The 22,814-nt window shown below is 44.0% G+C and overlaps 1 protein-coding gene across 1 annotated transcript; it reads left to right on the top strand.

Moving 5' to 3' along the window:
• The first annotated feature begins 4,615 nt into the window (after window positions 1-4,615).
• LOC136492251 (aspartic proteinase nepenthesin-1-like) lies at window positions 4,616-6,247 on the top strand. Its single transcript, XM_066488334.1, has 3 exons — window positions 4,616-4,873; window positions 4,924-5,099; window positions 5,134-6,247. The coding sequence occupies exons 1-3, from the start codon at window positions 4,616-4,618 to the stop codon at window positions 6,245-6,247; spliced, it is 1,548 nt and encodes a 515-aa protein (XP_066344431.1).
• The last annotated feature ends 16,567 nt before the right edge of the window (window positions 6,248-22,814 follow it).

Raw genomic sequence — 22,814 nt, forward strand, 5'->3', positions numbered from 1 at the left:
AATTCAGTGAGTTCCAATTCCAATGTGATGTGAAACCGTGCAATTTTTAGTTGTTGATATGGTGTATTGAGAAAAGATACTTCCATATAAGGATTAATTCTTATTAAAAATTGCAGTAAGAAAAAAATGCTCCTTGTGATAAAATAAACGATCAGGTAATCATCCAGTATACTTTGCACTCGGCACTATAATAAGTAATAGTAGCAGATTCTTGGCATCCTCATGATCTGTGGATGACTGATGTTCACATGAAGATATCTCATGATTACACAACAGTGAAAAATAAAACTATCCGTTGTGTTTCCTTATCTGTTACAAAAAAATGCTCGATGCTGCATATGCAAATGGAAGGCGGGGATCTTCATTCAGACAGTTGCTGCTTTGAGGGTGAGAAAATCTGTGATTTGATTTGTGTAGAAATCTTGCTGGACCGAGTTGTCGGGGCTCTGAAGCGTCTGCAGGGAAGTCACACCTGCAAGAGGCAGCCAAGTGCATGTATCAGAGTTAGAACCGAGGAATTGATGAAACCTGAGAGAGCAAAACCATAGGCTGCTGGAGCCATCTAATTTAAGGAATATTATATTGCCCGTGCTATGGTTTGGTTTACAAGTCCTTGTGATGCTGAATGTTGACATTCTGAGAATTGCCTGTATATTGACAGTAAAATAGCGGTCTTTAAAAACAGTCCTAATAAAGTTGACAGCAAAATAGCAGTCTTTAAAAACAGTCCTAATAAAGAAGATGGAAATCTTGCAATTTACAAGTATTTTGCAGGTTAAAAATCAATTGCATGACAGATTGTGCAGCTGCTTCCCACTAAAACTTATGATCTGTATATACCTGAGAAATGCATTACTTCCTTTTTTCCTTTAGGAGGTATCTCCTATGAAAATTACAAGTACAAGGTTCTAACCAAAAATACTGTTAGAATTGTGATACATCAGGCGTTTGAACTATGAACCAACAACTATATGAACACAAGGCACCTCAGAGTTGAATGTCAATCTTACTAAGCACTCAAGCTTTTTTTTTAAAAAAAAGCCCTCAAGCTTTTAACAAAAAAAAATTACAGGGCTAAATATATAGCAAGGATCTTCAGAAACAAGCACCGGTTGAACTTAGGTCCCGCTTGGAACATGAAGATTTCACATTAAAATATTTTAAATTCCCTAGGAATTTATACACAGTCTAGCTACTTCCCAAGTAAGATGGATATGAGCAAGACATCTTACTACACTGATGCATATTCTGGAGGGGTGATCAGAGATGGAGTTGGGTACTTCTACTCAATGATTTGGGTGATCACATCAGAATTAGCAATCCATTTGCTATCACCACCGTTATACACATGCACCTTACCCTCTGGGCTGTTCTTCAGAAACCTGAAAAAAAGGTTCTACAGTAGGTTAGATGTGAAAATCACAAACACACAAAACCCCCGAGTCCAAATGGGCTAAACTACACCCTTGGCTCACTGAAATTTTCAGAAGCTGCAAAATCTTCTCCCATATTCAATTTTTCAGAAGCTGCAAAATGTTCTTCCATCTTCAAATTTAGAAAAGTCATCATAAATTTAGATGAAAGGGTGTATAATTCCGGAAGTGCCAGCACAAACTGAGAAGGTTGTTTAGGTCATTTGAATATTTCATAATTAATGGCTTGTACAGAGAAAAACTTCATGCCTTCTCCAATGCCCCTAAACTGGCTGTGATCCAATATATCATAATTCCATCCAGTAACATGTAGGTTGCATCAATGTGAAGCTAAGACTTACTCAACTCTGTAGAGCTAATACTGACGCCACCATAGCCTGCTGCAGACATCTAATTTAAGAAATGACATATGGTTTTGACTGCTCGCTTATTTCCCTATATGGAAAATGCCAAGAACTTGCATTGTAGCTATCTTTTCTCCTCCAGAAAGCACAAAAACAACCTACAACTTTCAGGGCAGCATAATTTAAATAAAAAAATCTTGGTCTTCTCTCAGGGTAGCAAAAAATGCCAAAGCTGGATCAGTTATTTGGCAAGAATTTCCAAGCCATCACGTAATTAGTAAATCTTCAGTAAATATAAGTTGCAGGGGAGAGTTATCTTCGTATTCATTGCCGGCAAGATGTTATTTCAGTGTTTCCAAAGAAATTAAAAAGCTAAATAACATCTGAACAGACATATATATAATCATATAGCGTATGCTGGATCACCAAAATCTCTATTCCTGTAAATTAGGAAAGATATAAAGAGTCTCTTGGAGATGCTCGTATGAACCTAAACTCGACTCAAAATCTAAAATGAGCATCAATCAATCAGAGATCTATCAAAAATAGGAGCGCTGCAACTGCAAATCAATACCAGTTAGAGCACTGCAATGCTTATCCTGAGGTGTCGGTGACAAAATCTAAAAACAAAAACAGGAGGAAAAGAAAAGATGTTAGTATATGTATGGCTACCTCGCTCATGCATTTGCACTGGAATATTGATGAAAGGATTATTCAATAGTTTTGTGGAGAAGGCACCAACTCCATCGCTAGAAACCTTCAAACCGCACACACAGACAAGGAGAAAATCAGATCTTAACTTGTTAGATCGAGACCACTTGGACACCCAGGCCCTAACGAACCGGCAGATCATATCATGAGGAAAAGAGCAAGGGAGGGCCGCCGCACCTTCTGGTGGAGAATCGAGGAGAGTGGCCCATTGGCGAATGGCGACACAGTGTTGGTTATGGAGGCAAGGAACCCATCACGGCATATTTTCTGGTGGCTCTCCGTGCAGTGTCCATCATCTCGCCACCAGCGGCGTCGTGACAGGACCGGACTCCGGATCAGGCGTCGGCCTCGCTGCCTCGGTGGGGTAGGGATGGGGTGGCGACGGCAATCGCTGGGGCGCCCCTCCAGGCCCGCCGCGCCTTTGGGCCGGCTACCTCCGGGGCGAGGATGGATGAGTGGAGGTAGTCGCCACGAAGGCCCGATCCACAGCCTCCTCGGCGCATCTGGGCCTTCCTCGAGTGGATCAAGGTCGAGGTCATCGGAGCCGCCGCCTCCTTCGCCTTCCCCGACACCGTTCCCCGCGCACGAGGGGCCGACTGGCCGTGCAAACGCCGGAGGGAGAGGGGGAGGCGCTCGCAGTGGGGGTGAGGAAGGAAGGGCCGCCGGGGCTTGCTCTCGCTGGGGCGCCGTCGCCCTGCCCCCGCCGCCGCCTCGGGAAAGAGAGGGAGGGGCGGTATTTTTTTTATTTCCACGGAAAAAAAGACAGGTCAAGTTCTGAGGAATCGAACTCTGGCTTCGGTGAGCCGGCCTCCGGGCGCGGGTGTGGGAGATGCGGCACTGCAGATGAAGGAAGGAGGGGGCAGACACAATAAACATGAGCCGTCGGATTTGGATGAGTAATGAGAGAGAATGACTAAGAGATAATCTAGTGCATCCGTTTTGATGGTGTTATATTTTTTGGGTGCATTCTTGGGTGTGGATATAGCATAGGTCATAACTATGGAGCAGGCATTTGTTGTGTGACTATAGATTTATTCTAACTGGTGTATATATATATATATATATATATATATATATATATATATATATATATATATATATATATATATATATATATATATATATATATATATATATATATATATATATATATAGAACTACTATTCTGTAGTTGGCCATAGAATAACTTATTCTGTAGCCACTTTGAGTTATGATAATTACTATGTTAATTTACAGTAACTCCTTACTAAGTGGTTTACTATAACATTATGGTAAATATTCTCATGTGTTATAGTAACCCAACTATTGTAAATATGTATTGACATTATGGTAAATTAGTATATAAAATTATGGTAAATAGAGGTGGCTACAGAATAACTTATTTTGTAGCCGGCTGCTGAATATCCTCTCCCTATATATATATATATATATATATATATATATATATATATTATATATAGGAAGTAGGGCATCTCGCAGCCGTCCTCGAAGTCGGCAGGACTAGAGCACGCCGCAATCGGGATCGGAAGCTCTGGTCGACGCCGTCGGCAAATCCATTGTGACACAGCCACATAGCGGAAGGGATGGCCGGAAGTCACGTATTGTCGTTGTAGATAACGGTGCCTGTTGTCCACGTGGATTAGAGTGCACCAACAGGCCTTAAAGGTTAGCTATATATGGGGTTTTAGTGATTTTTTCTCCAGTTAGTCGTATTGTCAATGTAGATTGGAATGCACCCAAACAAGTCTTAAGAGCGTTGACTGTGGAGTTTTAGTTACTTTTTCTCCAATTTACCGGCCGTAGTTGCCCAAGGGATTTTTATTGATTCCATTCCACATCTTGCAATTAGCCACATCTATACACATGGATTTAGTGATGGCTCATCTTGTAACTAGCCTCCAGCTACTAGACATCTAGCCCGTTGGATTTTAGTAATATTTGCAGGAGTAAAATGCACTGGAGGTCCATTAATTTTCGCTGTGGTGTCATCTAGGTCCATCAACTTTGAAACTGCATTTTTGGGTTCATTAACTTTCGTTTGGTGTCATTTAGATCCATCAACTTTGAAACTACATTTTTGGTCTATGAACTTTTAAAATGATTCACTGCAGGTCCACGCATGCATGCATGCACGTTGGCTTCGGCCTCCGGTCTTTTGCGTCGGTGCAGCCATGCCTGCACTCGCCGCCGCCGCTCGTCCACGGACTGCTCGTCGTGGCTGGTCACGCAGATCACGGCCGCCTCCAGCTCGGGTTGCTCGTGCCGCTGCTCCAGGCGTGGGCGGAGGTCAGGGCCGGGCTGCTCGTGCCGCTGCTCCGGGCCGCGGTGCTGCTGTGCACGGCCATGTCGGTGATCGTGCTGGCCGAGAAGGTGTTCCTGGAAACGGTCAGCTCCGTGATGAAGCTGCGGCGCCGGCGGCCGTGGCGGGTGTACAGGTGCGACCCCATCGCGTGGCCGGACAAGGACGAGGAGGCAACTGCCTATCCCATGGTGCTCGCGCTGCTGCCGGGCGCGGACGGACTCGCCGCGAGCTGCTGCAGCGCATGACGCGGCGTAGCAAGGCACGCGCCGCGCGGTTCCTCGCCAGCTCCTCAACGAGTGCCCCAGTGACGCACCCCGGGGCAGTGCAACGGCAGTGACCCCAGTCCCAGTCCCAGCACGGAGTACCTGATGCACTTGGGCATCGGCACGCCGCCGCAGCCCGTGCAGCTGACGCTGGACACGCGCAGCGACCTCACGTGGACGCAGTGCCTATCCTGCATTTCCTGCTTCCACCAGGCCTTCCCGTACTTCGACCCCTCCCTCTCCTCCACGTTCCAGGAGCTCTCCTGCGGCAACGAGACGTGCTTGTACACCTACTCCTACGGTGACAACTCGACGACCAACGGACAGCTCGACGCGGACACGTTCACGTTCGTGGCCGTTGATGGGCGCACGGCCACGGCCGTGCCCGGCCTGTCCTTCGGCTGCGGCCACAACAACAGTGGGATCTTTACGTCCAACGAGACCGGCATCGCTGGGTTCGGCCGCGGCTCCCTGTCCCTGCCATCGCAGATCAAGGTCGACAACTTCTCCTACTGCTTCACCGACATCACGGGATCGGCGCCCAGCCCCGTCCTGCTGGGCCAGCCGGCGAACCTCTACAGCAGCACAGGTGGCGCCGTGCAGACCACCCCGCTAATCCAGAGCCCCAAAATTCCATCTTTCTACTACCTGTCGCTGAAGGGCATCACCGTCGGGTCCACGAGGCTGCAGGTGCCGGAGTCCGCTTTCGCGTTGACGAACAATGGAACCGGCGGGATGATCATCGACTCCGGCACCTCCTTCACGACGCTACCGCTCCAGGTTTACCGGCGCCTCCGGGCCGCGTTTGTCTCCCAGGTAAAGCTGCCCCCTGCGGAGGCCAGCAACGCGACGACGGACGCCGATCCCATCTGCTTCGTACTGCCGTCGTCTGGGGACAGGCCGGGGTTGCCCAAGCTGATGTTCCACTTTGAGGGCGCGACGCTGGAGCCTTGCGGCTTGGGCTCACGTGGGCGGGCGGGCACAACACAGGGCAGCCACTGCCCCACAGCGACGGACGCTGGCCCTGGCTGGTCTCCCTCTGCGGGGTCGGCCTGCGGCGGCGCCGCTGCGTGGCGTGCTACGTGTGAGGTCCATGCGTGGCGCTGCCGCCGGAGATCCGTGCAGTGGCTACTGTACGTGTGCAAAGACCGGAGTCCGAAGCCAACGTGCATGCATGCATGCTTGGACCTGTAGTGAACCATTTTAAAAGTTCATGGACCAAAAATATAGTTTTAAAGTTGATGGACCTAGATGACACTAAACGAAAGTTTATGACCCAAAAATGCAGTTTTAAAGTTTATGCACCTAAATGACACCCCAGCGAAAGTTAATGGACCTCTATTGCATTTTACTATATTTGCAGCTTGCAACTGGACGCTCATAGGCCTTTAATTTGCACAGCGTCATCAATCATGAATTTGCACAGCGTCATCAATCATGTCTCAAACGTAGCAAGGCCTTTTAGTAAGGGTAATGTTGGCTGCTGCTGCATGTGCTGTTGCTGACGTGGCAGCTACTGGTTGGATGTCTTGTGCACTGTTGCTATTGGATGGCTGCACTGCTGCAGTTGCAGCCCACCGCCGAACAGGTACAGGCAAAAGCTTGAATTGTTCAAACAAAATTCAGGCTATTAAGCCCAATTAACAATATTGGCCCAATTGAGGAAACCAACAGTCATGTCTCCTCTTCACGTCGTTGGGCGTTGGCGCTGCGACTCTGGAGGTGTTCGGTTATCTAGTCGCTCCTAAAATTTCGGTCACATCGAATGTTTAGATATTAATAAAGAGTATTAAATATAGATTAATTATAAAATCAATTACATAGATTGAGGCTAATTTACGAGATAATTTTTTAAGCCTAATTAATCTGTCATTAGCATACGTTTACTGTAGCACCACGTTGTCAAATCATAGACTGCTTAGGCTTAAAAGATTCGTCTCGTAAATTAGTCACAAGTTATGTAATTAGTTTTGTAATTAGTCTATATTTAATACTCAATATATGTATCAAACATTCGATGTGATAAGAATTTTATAGCCTGTTCGGAAGGCTGTATCGTATCGTGGATTATTTACTGCTGGCTGGTTTGGTGTGAGAGAAAAATACTGTTTCTGGCTGAAAATTTACGATCGTTTACGAGCAAGCGAACAGGCTATAGACGCCCCCCTCTGTCTCTTCGACTTGATCGGTAATCCGCGGATCGCTTAGTGACTCCGCGCCCTCTCCGGCGATGCAAAGCTGCGAATCGGCCAATGGATACCGGGCCACGCGCCCACGCCATCGTCGCTCACGCTCTGTTGTTCCTGTTCAGTGGCACTTCGCCACTTCGGCCGTTACAGGAGAGCTGTGCGGAGCAAGAGTCCAGGAAGTGGTGGAAAGATAATGCACTCGTGTCATTGCACTAACACCCTATTGGTCAAATTAGTTTGTTTGGCTCCGGTTGCTTTGCTGAAAAAAATAGTCGAAACACTGTTCTGGCTGATTTCTTGTGAGAGAAAAATACTGTTTCGACTAAAAAAACAAGCTGAAAATGATAAATTATAAAAGAAACGAACATGGCCTTTTTTTGTTTTTGTTGTTTTCTCCATTCACAAATCATCTCTTAAAGGTTGGCTAATTCTAAAAGACTAAATGAAACAAATGTCATGTTATGATGTTACCCACGGATTCTATGGTAGTTTAGATCGAGAAGAACATGATTTTGGATGGTGGAGTGTTCGGCGGGTGCAGTGTACAGTGATTTTCGGATGGTTTTGAATGATTTAATAGTGTTCTATGAGAGAGAATAAGCTGAAACAAGCTGAAAATGTACCAGCCGAACGCCTATGATCTAGTTGAGCTAAATTCAAATTAGTTGAGATGTAACTGAAGTACATTTCTTTTGTATTACCGAATATACTATATATACACGTTATGATTTAATCAATATATATTACATATATTCATATTTATTTTGTCATTCCATGATTAGTATTATTATTTTGATACTCGGCGGTTTCATGGGTTGGCCCCCCTTATGTCTGGATCCTAGCTCCACCCATGACGATGAGCACCAATTTGGTTTCAATTTGATGAACATGACCACAGGTGGTGGCACCGGAACCGGTGCCGGCCCTAAGGGTAGGTCACGAGGTGCGACGGCCGAGGGCCCAAGCAGAGAAGAGGTCCAAGCCTAGGTATACAAACCCTCAGGTCCTATAGTCTATTAGGTATTAGCAAACTCATAAGAAGAGAGACATAGAACTGGTTAGGCGGTCCAAAAGGACAACATTGACATTTATTTCCTAGTTTCCTTTCCCCACGGCCCTCGGGTAGAGAGGAGGCGAGGAGTCACGCTGCACACAATACACTCTGATCGTGAGTTCGGGACGTGCGCCTTACACGCGTGGAGCTGGCGAGCCACGCCGCCGCGAAGAGCTAGACTACCGGAGACACGGACACGGCGCACGAGGACGGCGACCAGGCATGGCTCCACGACGACGACATCTTGATTCTTTACTTCTTATGAATTGCGATCACCAATTAGTTGTTTAGGCCCAAGGTATTTTTTTTCTTTTTTATTTTTAATTCAAATTAATTATTTGTATAGTATTCTAGACTTCTAGTACTTTGTACCCATATAGTCATATTTTTCTTCTAATTTACATGTTAGAATTTTATAATGTTACCTAAGAAATATTTGTCATGGGTGAGAAAAGAAAACAAATATATTATTTTTTTAATCTACATTATTTCTCGATAATTATCATACATCTACAAATATATTCCTTAATCTATATTGTTCCTCGATAATTATCAGACATGTTAAATTAAAAATATGTTATTGAATTTACTTTCGGTTTGCAAGTAAAATTAGCGCATATATATTATAAGATTTTATACATGATCAAGAGGGCCGTTACGATGAAATCGTCGGAGGGCCCTTAAAATCCTAGGACCGGCACTGACTGGAACATGCATGCTGTAAACAATGAGGTTTGAGTGTTGATGAAATGACCAGAATAGGCAGCGTTCAGACGTGGCTGGTGCAGCCAGGGATGCCTATGGTGGAGGCAGAAAAGGTGACATATTCTGGAAGCATTTGTCTTTATTTTCATTTTATTTCTTGCAATTCCAAGGACATAGTTACATTTCAGAATTAAAATGTTTTTATTTACGACGTTTTGGGACAGAAGGGGTTCAAACAGGCCCCATGGAGATTAGGCCCCGTTCGCTGAAAAAACAAGCCGAAACACTGTTCCGGCTGATTTGTTGTGAGAGAAAAACATTATTCCGGCTGAAAAAACAAGCTGAAAAGTATGGATTATAAGACAAGCGAACAGAACATATTCGTGCCATCCATTGTGTTTCCGTAAGATGGGTCCATTGCATGAAAAAAAAGTGTTGATCCAGTGCTATGTTAACAACTCCAAGAGATTACCAAAAATGTTTTCTAGAATTTTTTGTTTAGCTATTCTCTAGAATAAAACCCTCGAAAAAAACTAGACTAATGCTACAACCTGTAAAAATTGCCCTTCATCATATTCGAACCTGCCACCTGCAAGTAATTAGATTTCGACAAACCTTTATAGTTCATAGTACACATTTCCTAAAACTCAAGATAAATTCAAAAGAATTCATAAAAAATGATGCTTCCAAATTTATTCCCTTTTTGCCGTAGTCTTCATATGGTGTATGAAATTAGGTTATCACCATTTTCAATTTGGATCTTGCATCATAATAATTGTTAGAAAATTAGGCAATTTCAGTACCAGTTTAATCCAGAAAAATATTATCAAAATATTGGTGATATCACATATGTGCACGTATGATCTAAGTGTAAAAAACATGTAGACAATACTAATTATTGGGATTTTAATCGCTGAAAATAGGGGATGAACTACAACATACCCCACGGCACTAGAACCAGTTACGTTAGTGATTTTTTTTTTATTTTTAACACTTTTTGTCACTAATTTTAAATCTAACACTGTTTTTTTTCTTCAAAACTAACACTTTTGGCCGCGCCTATTGCCATCATGCTGGCGCGGCAGGAGGCTAACGTGGCGACGACCGGGACTGCTGACTGGTGATGTGGTAGGGTCTGCCGCGCCACCTATCTTGGCGCGGCAGTGACGCGCCACGATGCATGGCGCGGTAGTACCTGGACGCAGACAGAAGATCGGCTGCTGTCGGTGAGGATCGGCAGTGACGCAACCATGGACCCCGGCTTCCTCGACCCCTCACCGGTGGGCTCCGACCAGGTGCTCTAGTCTGACATGAGGTCGCGTAGCATGGTCGACTACTGCGCGTCTAACCAGGGTGCCTTCTTCGGCGATTTCGTGGCGGCGATGACCAAGCTTGGGAGGATCGAGGTCAAAATGCCGGCCTCCGGCGTCGAGATACGCCAGGACTGTCGGTTCCCGAACTATTTGCTACTTAATCTCGCCGGCAGTGCTGCCGCGACGCATTGAAACGAATATGAAGCAAATAAATGAAGTCCGTGCGCAAGTTGACAAGCTGCCATATAATATTTTCATTGGTTTGACATAAGTTCGACATAACATAACCAACTAAGCCTACAAGTTTCAGACGCCAATATTCGTTCGACCTAACAAACTAAGACCCAGGAGTGTAAGGATCACTCGGACGCCTCTGTCTCTTCGGATTTGTTGGCAACACATTGGGAGTGTAGCCAACGTCGGTGTGGTCGCGTTGTCGGTGCGTACGGCTCATATCCTGTAAGTATATGATATACACGACTACTTATAATCTTTATAATCGTTAGTTTATGGAGCCTACGTATTTAAAGAAACTACCTTTGTTAGTACCTGTGAGGCTCCTTGGGTATCAAGCGGGGCACCACCTAGCTGAGACATGCTGATCTCGTCCTATGGCTAATCGTCCCACTGGTCGTGCTGTCTACGGAAGCCTGGGGGTCATCGTCGTCCTCGGTTGCAGGGCCCTTCCCAGCGCTATGATGTGGTGGTGTACGCACTGCGGAAGTAGCACCTATCACTGGTTGAGAAGAGCCGGCTTGTGTTCTCAAAGAGGCTGAAAACGTGCCACCCGACCGCACCGGGAGTGGCGGTTCCACCCAAGAGTGTCCATGCAACTCAACTTCTGAGCTAGCTTCCTACAGCTCTTCACCTTCTACATAAATAGACGTTAAAGTTAGTGCATTTCCCAAACGCATATACACTAAAGAAACGTTTTTGGAATGAACAAGTTTATGTTTACCTCCACAAAAGCCTCGAGAACGCCTGGCCCTGCCCTCTAGACTCGTGAAGCCGGAACGCTGCTTCGTTGGACATCCTTGACAATTGTGTCGCCTGGGTACAGAAACACGGTTGGATAGTTTTAGTACACATACTTAATACTAAATAGATAACAAATTGTACCATTCAAGTATCTTACCATGTATCTTTGAAGCGGGGCTCTCTGTAGCTGTGTCCTCCCTAGTGGCAACGTTGTACAAATCTTCGATCACATCTTCCTCTGAGTCTTCGTCAATCACCTCCTCAGTGTACGGGGGCTTGATATGTGTCCTCGTACACCTGTGAAGCCACCTGAGGTACTCATCGAAGGTGCGCTGGTTGTGTGGAGGACCCGCATGGATCGGCTATCGTTCCCTGTTCTGCCACAAGTGGATGTGCACATTGTGTGTCACGCGCCAATCCTTGGTCTTGCACCTCTTCCTGTGGTCATACCTACAACAAAACATCGTTAGTTGTACCACACACACCTCTAAATTATAGCTTTGTTATTAATCGATAACGCACCTGTGCAATTCTTGGTTGGTGGAGTAAAGCGGTGGTGGGTAACCTGTCATTCTTCCAAACTATCTGCAGACCCTAATGGGCAAGTGAATCTCGACCATGTGGAAGAAAATAAGAGGGACGTTGCAGTGATACTCGTCTGACTCGTCCCTAGTGATAGGACTAAGATAGTACTCGAGCTCCGGAGCATCCCAAGGACACCAATGCACCTGAACATTTTGTAATTGAGTTAGGTTGTGATATAGTGTACATCGAACAAGACACGTGTATGATAGTAAAAATAGCGTAACTTGGTGCTGTGTCAGGACATCGAGACCGTCTGTGTACTCCCTATACTTGTGCCTCACATTCCCTCTAACTAACTCTGCTTCCGTCCAGATATACAGAGCTGTAGGGAGTGTATCCTGCCCGTTCTATTACTGCATTGAACACGATAATAAATTATCCATTAATAATTTCATCATATGTAACTGCATCGAAGAATATAGTGAACCGAAGTACTTACGGTAAACCAGTATTAAGGGGCCTCCCAACGGGCCATCGTTCTCAACACCAAACCTGGAATAGGTAGGAGCAACCCCCAAGATTCGCATACCCTGAGGTGCGACGACAAGCAATGCATAGCTGTCGATACGTCCATGCCAGGACTGCGCTGCCCCAGTTGTATGCCATTATGTTCTCCCACAGCTGGCGTAGTATGTCAAGAAAGATCCAACTGATGGTGTTGCCCGAGGCATCTAGGAAGAGGAAAGCACCAAGAAAGTGCCAGAGCCACACTCTAGCGAACCTATCGATCTAAGCATCCTCTCTGTGGGTCCAAGTAATCAAAATGCTCTGTGATCCAAGACAACGAAACACCAGAACTTTTCCTAAAATTCACTAAAGAAAATGAGACCCGATGGCTGCAGGAAAGCAATGCAAGTATTAAATAGGCTTGAATTGCTCACTTATTTTTCTTTGAAACCTCGTCGTCCGGTGGAAGAAAGCTAGTGAACTGAGGCACCAGCTCCCTCTAGTGATCGTTGTCAACTATACTCGTCACTGGAAGTCCCCCCAACCAAAGGTCAAAGATAGACTTCACGTCCTACATGGTCAAGGTCATCTCGTCGCAAGGTAGTTGAAACTTGTGGATCTCAGGCCTCCACCTATTATAAGAATAGAATGACTGTTAGTTGACTCAAATTTGTTATAAGAATATTTGCGTACAAAGAAGGCACTCGCACCTATCTACAGCTGCAGTAAGTAGTGCTGGGTCAAGGGGCGGAAGACCGTAGTTGACAACACGGACAAACTCGAGGAAGCCAGCACGCCATATATACGACGCGTAACGCTCGTCCCACTGGTGCGCCCTGATGTGCGTGCGGGGCCTCAAAGGAGGCAAGGCCACCTCTGCGTCGGTGTCACTCAAGATGTGTGCTCGATGCTGGTCGTCGTACTCCACCTCAAGAATGGGATACAACAGGTGTTGCGTGGGAGGGGCCATCCTGTTACAAATTGATAAACAAAGGGTTAGAGTATTCAAATTAACAATATTCAAATTAACATTATGTAGCATTGTAAAATTTGAACTACTTGTTATGCAATACGAACACAATATAAAAGCACATGTATATATTCAAAGTAACATTAACAGACATGTTAAACAACTTCACTACGAAAATAAGCATTTGACGAAACTTCATCAAGTCATCCAAATCGATGTATCACGTACTACTAAGTACTGACACTTGAAAACTAGTATCTATACCCAAAATCCCTAACTAAATAACTAACTATAAACTAAATAATAAATACCTAATCAATCCCTAAACCCAAAATCCTAACTAACAGTAACCTAAACCCTAACTACCTAACCAAACCTTAACTATACTACAACACACAGCCTCAAACCTAAAAACTACCTACCTAAACAAACAAATTCACTAACCTAACTATCCTAAATCACTAACCCTAACTATCCTAAATCACTAACTATACTAAATCACTAACTATCATAAATCAATAACAATCATAAAACCCTAACTATCCTAAATCACTAACTATCCTAAATCACTAACCTAACTATCCTAAATCACTAACTATCCTAAATCAATAACAATCATAATAACATGAAATTGAGAGGGAGGTACCTTGAAATGAGCGGGTGGCCATGACGCGCCGGTGTTCGTGGCGTGACCGGCGCGGGAGCTGCGTGGTAGGAGTGGGCGGGCGCATGCGGGCGGCCGTCTGGGTGCTTGCGGGCGCTGGCGGTGGGGTGCTACGCGCATGCGGGTGGACGGGCAGGCTCGCTCATGATATTTATCTGGTCCTACTATGCCATGCGCCGTGGTGCGTCACTGTCGCGCCAAGATCGGTGGCACGGCAGACCCTGCCACGTCACTGGTCAGCATCCCCGGTCGTCGCCACGTCATCCTCCTGCTGCGCCACCGCATGGCGCGGCACAGGCGTTTCGCCGCACCATGGTAATAGGCGCGGCCAAAAGGGTTAGTTTTGAAAAAAAATAGTGTTAGATTTAAAATTAGTTTACAAAAAGTGTTAAAAATAAAAAAATCCGCTAGTCGACATAGCGCCTTGTGGAGTAGTCATGCCGCTCGATGTAGTGCAGAGAGGATGCAGTATCGATCTCCCGCTGCCGCCAAGAACACCAAGAAGAAGATGAGGTTGTCATACAATCGAGCAATCATGTGGTCGCTCCCCCAAAAACCTGATTGGCGGTCTTCACCTAATTAGATGAACTCTCGAACGGCGCCAGTTTCAGAGGCCTGCTCTCCCTATTCCTGTGCGCGCAAGAACTAGGACAGGGATGGCAGATAGCAGCACAACAGCAGCGCGACAGTATTCTGGCTATGTGTTCTCAACTCTCGCGAACAAGAGAATGAGTGCCCCTTTTATGCAACAACAAAGGAAGATGAAAGTGAATAGACAAGCGCATGAAAAGGTAATGTCCATCGTGGCCGAATCTGTTACTAGTAACTCATGAAAATGACAAATCAATTGTCAGTTACTTGTAATGGAAACCACTAAGACATACATCATAAACCACTATCACATAATAGTTATCATGCACATAAAACTCTTCAAACCGTAAGTTACACTGCATAAAAGCACCCAACAAATTACACCTAGCATTAACTTTAATATTGAAATTTCCTTTGATTTAATTGCTGAATAAATTGGACAAACCCAATTAAACCCAACAATCCCCACCAAATTCCAAGATAAAGAAAAATGCTCTCAGTTTTGCTGATGTTTGATATACTAGTTTTTCGGTGGAGTCTATTAAGTTGAACATCCACCTAGAATAGAGGTTACGCTTCTTCGCAACTGAACAATGGACTACGCCTTGAATTGACAGTTTTGTGCAAAATAAGTTTCACCTAAGTCCTTTACTAATACAAGGCTGCCTAAAGCATCCCCTCTGGTTGGAGCATATAAATCAAACTCCTGGGCCTTTTATGAGTATCTAAAGATTACCCACGTCTCATAGACTGTGACTAGCAGTCAAACTCATATGGGTGTGTTCCTTCTAAGATGTCCTGTAGGCCGACATCTCTACTTAAATAAGCCACTCGGATCATATTAATGTTTATATCATCCTGCCATACAGAATAGGAGAAATGTGCATCTCAAACGATATGGACCTTATTTCAAAGGATTTCTCCATCAATCAACCACTAGCTTGTTTCACCATGCTACTTCACGGGATCTCCGATCACATAGGACATGTTACCACTATGGAATGACTTCACATGGGTCTCAAGCCCATCTCCCTCGACGCACTATCTATCACATTACATGACAGACCCTTTGTGAATTGATCTACCAGATTCTTAGATATATGGACATAGTCCAACGCTATTACTCTGGAGTTTCTCAGTTTTCTGACAAATTTTAACCGCCTCTTCACATGCCTTGTAGACTTCATGTTATCCCTAGAACTATTCACTTTGATTATCGGTCTTATTATCAAAGTTTATGGAAATAGCCGGTATTGGTTTTTCAACCACAGGTAAATCCATAAGGAGTTCACAAAACCACTCGGCCTCAACAGTGGCAGTATATAATGTTGCAAGTTCTGCTTCCATTATTGACCTCGTTAAGACGGTCTACTTGCAAGACTTCCAAGAAACAATGCCACCTCCAAGTAAGTACACATATCCACTCGTGGCATAAATCTTATAAGCATCATATATCCAATTTGCATCATAATAACCCTCTAGTACCCTTGGATACCCGTTATAGTGAATGCCATAGCTCATAGTCCCTTTTAGATAGTGTAATACCCTCTCAAGAGCAGGCCAATGATCATCTTCTTGATTTAAAACAAACTGGCTGAGTTTGCTCATAGCAAATGAGATGTTAGGCCTCGTTGCGCTAGCTAAATACATAAGCGAGCAAATAATTTAAGAATATCTCAATTGATCTCGTGCTATTCTATGATTTTTCCTTAGTAGCACACTTGGGTCATAAGGAGTTGAAACAGGTGTGCAGTCACTGTATCCAAAGCGACTCAACACATTTTCCACATAATGGGATTGTAAAAGCGTTACCCCACCATTTCCTTCTCTTAGTAGCTTTATGTTAAGAATAACATCAGCATCTCCCAAGTCTTTTATTTCAAAGTTACTAGACAAAAAATCTTTCACTTCCTTAATCACATTGATATTATTTCCAAAGTTTAGTATATCATCCACATATAAGCACAAGATCACACCTTCTCCCCCACCATACCAATAATAAACACATTTATCAGCTTCATTCACAACAAAGCCGGCTGATGTCAAAGTTCTATCGAACCTCTTGTGCCACTGCTAAGGTGCTTGCTTTAGGCCATACAAAGATTTTAATAATTTACACACTTTTCCCTCTTGACCATTTGCTACAAATCCATCTGGCTGATCCATATAGATCTCTTCCTCAAGCTCTGCATTCAAGAAAGTTGTCTTAGCGTCCATCTGATGAATGAGAAGACCATGTGAGGCAGCCAAGAAAAGTAACACTCGTATAGTCGTTAGACAGGCAACTGGTATCGAAATAATCTCTGCCTTCTTTTTGGGTATAACCCTTAGCCATAAGCCTCTCCTTGTACTTCTTAATAGTACCATCAGGCCTAAGCTTTTTCTTGAACACCCGTTTACATCCCATAGGTTTGCACCCGTAAGGACGATCAATAACCTCCCAAGGTCCATTAGACATAACAAAGTCCATCTTACTCTGAACAACTTCCTTCCATAAGTCAGCGTCAAGAGATGAATATGAGTCTTTTATGGTTTTAGGAGTATCATTCACGAGGTATATAATATAGTCTTCACCAAAGGACTTTGCAGTCCTCCGTCTCTTACTCTTTCGAGTGACTATATTATTATTCTCCTCATGATTTTTCACATGGGTTTCAACATTAGCATGTTCTGTCGGTTCATGCAACTCAGGTAATAAAATAGATTCATGACTAGAAGTGCTAGGTGTATTTTTCATAGGAAATTCACTCTCAAAAAATATAGCATCTCTAGATTCCATGATAGTACCAACATTCACATCAGGCACTTCAGAATTTATTATTAAAAATTTATAACCCACGTTGTGAATAGCATAACCGAGAAAGACACAATCAATGGTTTCTTGTCCAAACTTTCGCTTCTTGTTCATTGGTACATTCACCTTTGCCAAACAACCTCATGTTCATAGGTAAGAAAGATTTAATCTCTTCTTCTCCCATTCCTCGAATGGTGTAATTTCTTTGTTCTTTGTGGGCACCCTATTTAGGACATGACATGTTGTCAAAATTGCCTCACCCCACCATTCCTTAGATAGCCCCGTTGTCTCTAACATGGCATTAACCAACTCAGTTAGATTGTGGTTCTTTCTCTTGGCAATCCCATTGGATTGTGGTGAGTATGGCGATGTCCTCTCATGAATAACACCATGCTCCACCCAAAATTCAGAAAACTCATTTCAGAAATATTATTCCCCCATGATCATACCACAATTGTTTAATTTTCTTCTCAAGTTGGTTTTCTATCTTAACTTTATAGATCTTAAAATAATTTAATGCTTCATCTTTTGATTTTAACAGATACATGTAGCAAAACCTAGTGCAATCATCTATAAATGCCATGAAATATCTTTTGCCATCTTTGGTCAACTCGCCATTCATTTCACACAAATCAGAATGGATTAGTTCTAACGGTGCCAAGTCTCTCGCCACAGCAGCCTTGTGAGGCTTGTGAGGTTGCTTCAATTGCACGCATACATGGCATTTAGAAATTTTGACCAAATCAAATTTTAGGATTAAATTCATACTAGCTAAACGAGTCATACAACCAAAATTTATATGACAGAGACGTGAATGCCAAACATTTGTCTCATTATCATGGCTCACATGGTTCACAGAATTAAAACAAGCATCAGTTAAAGACAAGCGGAACAAGCCTCCGCTCTCATAGCCTTTATCCACAAAGGTTCCATACTTCAAAAGTATGCACTTATTAGACTCAAACACAAGTTTATAGCCATCTCGATATAGCAATGAACCACTAATTAAATTCTTTCTTATTGAGGGAACATGTTGCATGTTCTTCAATTGCACGGTCTTTCTAGAAGTAAGCTTCAGATCGACTGTACTAACACCACGAATAGCAGCACGTGCTCCATTCCCCATCAATAAGGAGGAAGTCCACCCAACATGATAAGAAGAAAACAGAGAAATATCAGCACACACATGAATATTGGCGCATGTGTCAACCCACCAATCAGTTGAACAACAAATTCAAAGAACTATAGGTAATAAATTACCGTACCTCAATGTTCCTTCATCAGCCTCAATCATGTTTGAAGACATTTCTTAGGCCTCCATTTGCTCTCCTCACAATCCTTAGCATAATGCCCAGGATTGCTGTAGGTGTAGCAATTGCGTTTCTCCTTGTTCTTCTTCTTCTTAAAAGGAGTAGTGATCTTTTGTTTGAGTTCTTGCTTGAATTTCTTCTTGTGGGAATTTTGAGGATTTTTTTGTACCACATGGGCAGTAGAATTTCCCTCAACAATTTTCTTACCATGGACATCCTTAGCTCTCGCCTTCTATTCAACATCTAAAGAGCCAATGAGATCGGCAATGCCAAACTCCTTTCTTTTATGTCTCAGAGAAGTAGCAAAGTATGTCCAAGCTTGTGGTAGCATAGCAACAATGCAACCTACCACAAACTTGTCCGGTAGCACAATACCAAAATTCTTGAGTTCTTTTGCCAGTGTTTGTATCTCATGAGCTTGTTCTACTACAGAACAATCATCAACCATCCTGTAGTCATGAAACTGCTCCATGACATATAACTCACTACCAGCGTCAGATGCTCCATATTTGGCCTCAAGTGCATCCCACATCTCTTTACCAGTTTTCAGAGTCACAAATGCATCTACTATGGAGTCTCCTAGCATGCTAATTATTGACCCCTTGAACGTAGTATCAGTGTCTTAGAACGCACGCTCCTTCTTAGGAGTATGCGGTTCAACTGATCTAGGTTCGGCAACAAAGTAGCAATGCATAGCAGTCAACCATTGTCGCTGCAGAAAGTGACCAACATATAAATATTTGTAGTTTTATCGTATGTTGTGATAGGAGGTGGTCTAGCACTCAATGACATAGGGTTTATACTAGTTCAGGTAATGTGCCCTACGTCCAGTTTGAGTCGGTAGGTGACTTTATTCCTGAGCCCATGTGCTCGAAGTTTGCAATGGGGTTACAAACGAGAAGGAGAAAGATGGGGGGTATAAGAGGGTCGGTCGGACTCTGGTCTGAGGGGCCAAGAGTGATGGGAGCTCCACTATGTGCTAAGTGTTTGAGCGTGTGCTCGAGGTTTGAACCTAGTAGTTCTGTTGTTGTGTACTAGTGAACTTGATCGATCCCTTTGTTGGAAGAGAGCGGATCCCCTTTTATAGATGAAGTGGATGGCCTTACAAGTGAGAGAGAGAGAGAGTACATATGCTGCTAAGTCTTGCTACCCACGTCGGTGGGTACAAGATGATGGTAGGCGCCCACAATACTGTTTAATGTCAGATGCACATGGAAGGTTGCGTCTTCTTCTTCAGGTATGGCAGACGTCGGTGCTTGCCATATTGTAGATACCTAGAGGTATGCAAGGGGTTTTTACCATGTTTGCCTGGTATGGTAAATGTCGGTGCCCACAACACTGTTGATGCCCTAGAGGCATGTGGGGGAGCCTTACCGTGTTTGTTCAGTATGGGAGTTGATGGCGCCCACAACACTGTAGGGGAAATATCGGTGCCTACAACACTGCTTGGGTTCTGTCAAGCCAGGAAGGTTGCAGGGTACTGTCCTACAGGTGTATAGGGTACGGTCCTTGGTATTGTGGTTGACTTAAGTGCCCTACCTTACTTTCTCCATCCGTTTCCTGGTCCTTACCGAGCGGGCGTCCCCGATCGGTCGGTCCCAGTCGGCTCTAATTGTGTCAGTCGGAGAGGAGCTATAAGTAGGGGTTCGGCGCATTCCCGATCAGAGAAGCGGGTTGGAGTTAGAACTAGTGTTTTGGCCAGGCCTTCTGGTCGGAGAGGTCGTCTAGAGGTGGGCCGGTGCCCAAAGCGAGCGTTGTTCCTTCTTCGTGAGGCCTTTCGGTCGGAGAGGCAGGCCAGAGTCAGAAGCGGGCGTCGTTCCTCCTCGACCAGGCCTTCCGGTCAGAGATTGGATTGTCCTTCTGGCTCGTCGTTTAGGTGTTTTGGGCCGGCCCATGCACTGCGCGTTGTTCGTAATGTTGTCTGCTGGGCCGAGCTTTTGTTGGGAAGCCGATCCATGAGGGACCCTGGGTTTATGAACCCGACAACCATAATATGCATCTTTGACGTCACCTCTTGTAATGTGTGCCCTAAAAAATATTTGGTTTCAGCATACTCGCAAAGCCGACTACCAAAAATGCCTATCATGTTTTTGGATTGTTAGAAAATTAGGCAATTTCAGTACCAGTTTAATCCAGAAAAATATTATCAAAATGTTGGTGACATTAGACATGTTTACGTGTGATCTAAGTGTCACAAACATGTAGACGATACTAATTATCATGATTTTAATCGCTGAAAATAGGGGATGAACTACAACATACCCAGCGGCACCAGAACCGATTGTGCTAGTCGACATAGCACCTATTGGAGTAGTCATCTCGCTCGATGCAGTGTCGATATCTCGCTGCCGCCATGAACGCTGAGAAGAAGATGAGGTTATCGTACGATCGAGCAGTCGCATAGTCGCTCCCCAAAAACCTAATTGTTGGTCTTCACTCGAGTAGATGAACTCATGAACGACGCTGGTTTCAGAGGCCTGCTCTCCCTATTCATGTGCGCGCAGGAACCGGGATGGGCATGGTAGATAGCAGCACAATAGCAGCGCGACGGTGTTCTGGCTATGTGTTCTCAACTCTCGGGAACAAGAGAATGAGTGCCCCTTTTATGCAGGAACAAAGGAAGACGAAAGTGAAGAGATGAGCACATGAAAAGGTAATGTCCATCATGGCAGAATCTGTTACTAGTAACTCATGAAACTGATAAATCGATTGTCAGTTACTAGTAACGGAAACCACTAAGACATACATCATGAACCACTATCACATAATGGTCATCATGCACATAAAACTCATCAAACCATAAGTTACACTGCATAAAGCACCCAACAAATTACACCTAGCATTAACTTTAATCTTGGAATTTCCTTTGATTTAATTACTGAATAAATTGGACAAACCCAATTAAATCCAACAATAATCATTGAAATACTTTGTAAATCTTATTAGACTTTTGTTTCTATTATCACTCATTCACCCAAACCCACGATAGGATTAAATGCATTTTCAGGTAGTCATTGGAGATCTTGTCGTGACAGGTCAGGAAAGGGCAGTCACCAATGGCACGACGATGGCCATGGGGAAAAAGGTAGTCCATAGAGCACTAAAATACGCGCATGATTAGTGGGACCAAAAAAGAGGGATTTCTCCTTTTAATATTAGATTAGCAAAAGTGCCCATGCGTTGCAACAGGTTGTTTTCACTCTTAAGTTTTTAACACCTTTCTCACTGTTGGTATATATTAACGCACACAGAATAATCTACAAGCACATGGATATTATACCAATGTAGCACTTCACCGGAAGTATCCTAGTTTTATATCGAACTCAAGGAAACGTGTGTGAGAATAACTAAATCTAACTTAACCCAACTTCACAATCAAGGCTAGATAATAGGAGTATAAAGGAGATCACAAAGGTCTTCTAGTTCTAACTTCGGTAAGCTTTGTCTTCTATTGTTCAATTCTGGGGATATTACTAAAGAAAACACAGATAGAGTATGTTTCCTATAGCAACAAGGTCCTGCTAGGCCTACTAACGGGAGGTGAACTATAAAGGATTCAACGAGGCTATAAGAGTCACCCTCGTGAGCTACCACTGATCTAAAAAGTAGGGTACATCCACGAGTAACCGAGTCTCAGCACCACGCTTACACTACGAATACTACTTTAATCTAGGAGCTACAAAGATTAAAGTACTTAAAAAAGAGTTGCAAACCTTAAGATAATATGAACAAGATGCTTACTTAATTAGAAGATGATTACCAGAGAAATCTCAGAAGTAAGCTCATGAAGAACTTGAGTCCGCCAGGGTACAAGCCGTATAGAGAGCACCGATAGGCCAGAACTCCTCCAAAACTCTTTCCTCTCACTCTATCTCTATATCTCTAATACAAGACTAAATCCTATCGAGGACTAATCTTCTCTTAATTGCTAGCTCTGATCCTGGTGGAAATATGAATTAGGGTTTCTGGTCTTCAGGCTCTCAGGATCAAATGCATGGCTTTCTTCTGGAGGGGGTACAGGCAGATATATATAGGGCCCTTCAAGAATACTAGACCCTCGGATCAAACCAACTTAAAAGGACGGCGTAGATGTGATCCTAGAGGCGGCGGAGAACCGATATAGCAACGGGAGGCTGATAGGAGGGGCCCACAGGCTGGACG

This window comes from Miscanthus floridulus, chromosome 11, assembly GCF_019320115.1.
Source record: "Miscanthus floridulus cultivar M001 chromosome 11, ASM1932011v1, whole genome shotgun sequence".
NCBI classification, from domain to species: Eukaryota; Viridiplantae; Streptophyta; class Magnoliopsida; order Poales; family Poaceae; genus Miscanthus; species Miscanthus floridulus.

What these genes read in the sequence shown, in the direction of transcription:
- LOC136492251 (XM_066488334.1), top strand. Translation starts at nt 4,616, where the DNA reads ATGCACGTTGGCTTCGGCCTCCGGTCTTTTGCGTCGGTGCAGCCATGC. An exon ending in AGAAGGTGTTCCTGGAAACG is followed by an intron (nt 4,874 to 4,923) that starts GTCAGCTCCGTG and finishes GCGGGTGTACAG; the next exon opens with GTGCGACCCCATCGCGTGGC. An exon ending in TCAACGAGTGCCCCAGTGAC is followed by an intron (nt 5,100 to 5,133) that starts GCACCCCGGGGC and finishes CAGTGACCCCAG; the next exon opens with TCCCAGTCCCAGCACGGAGT.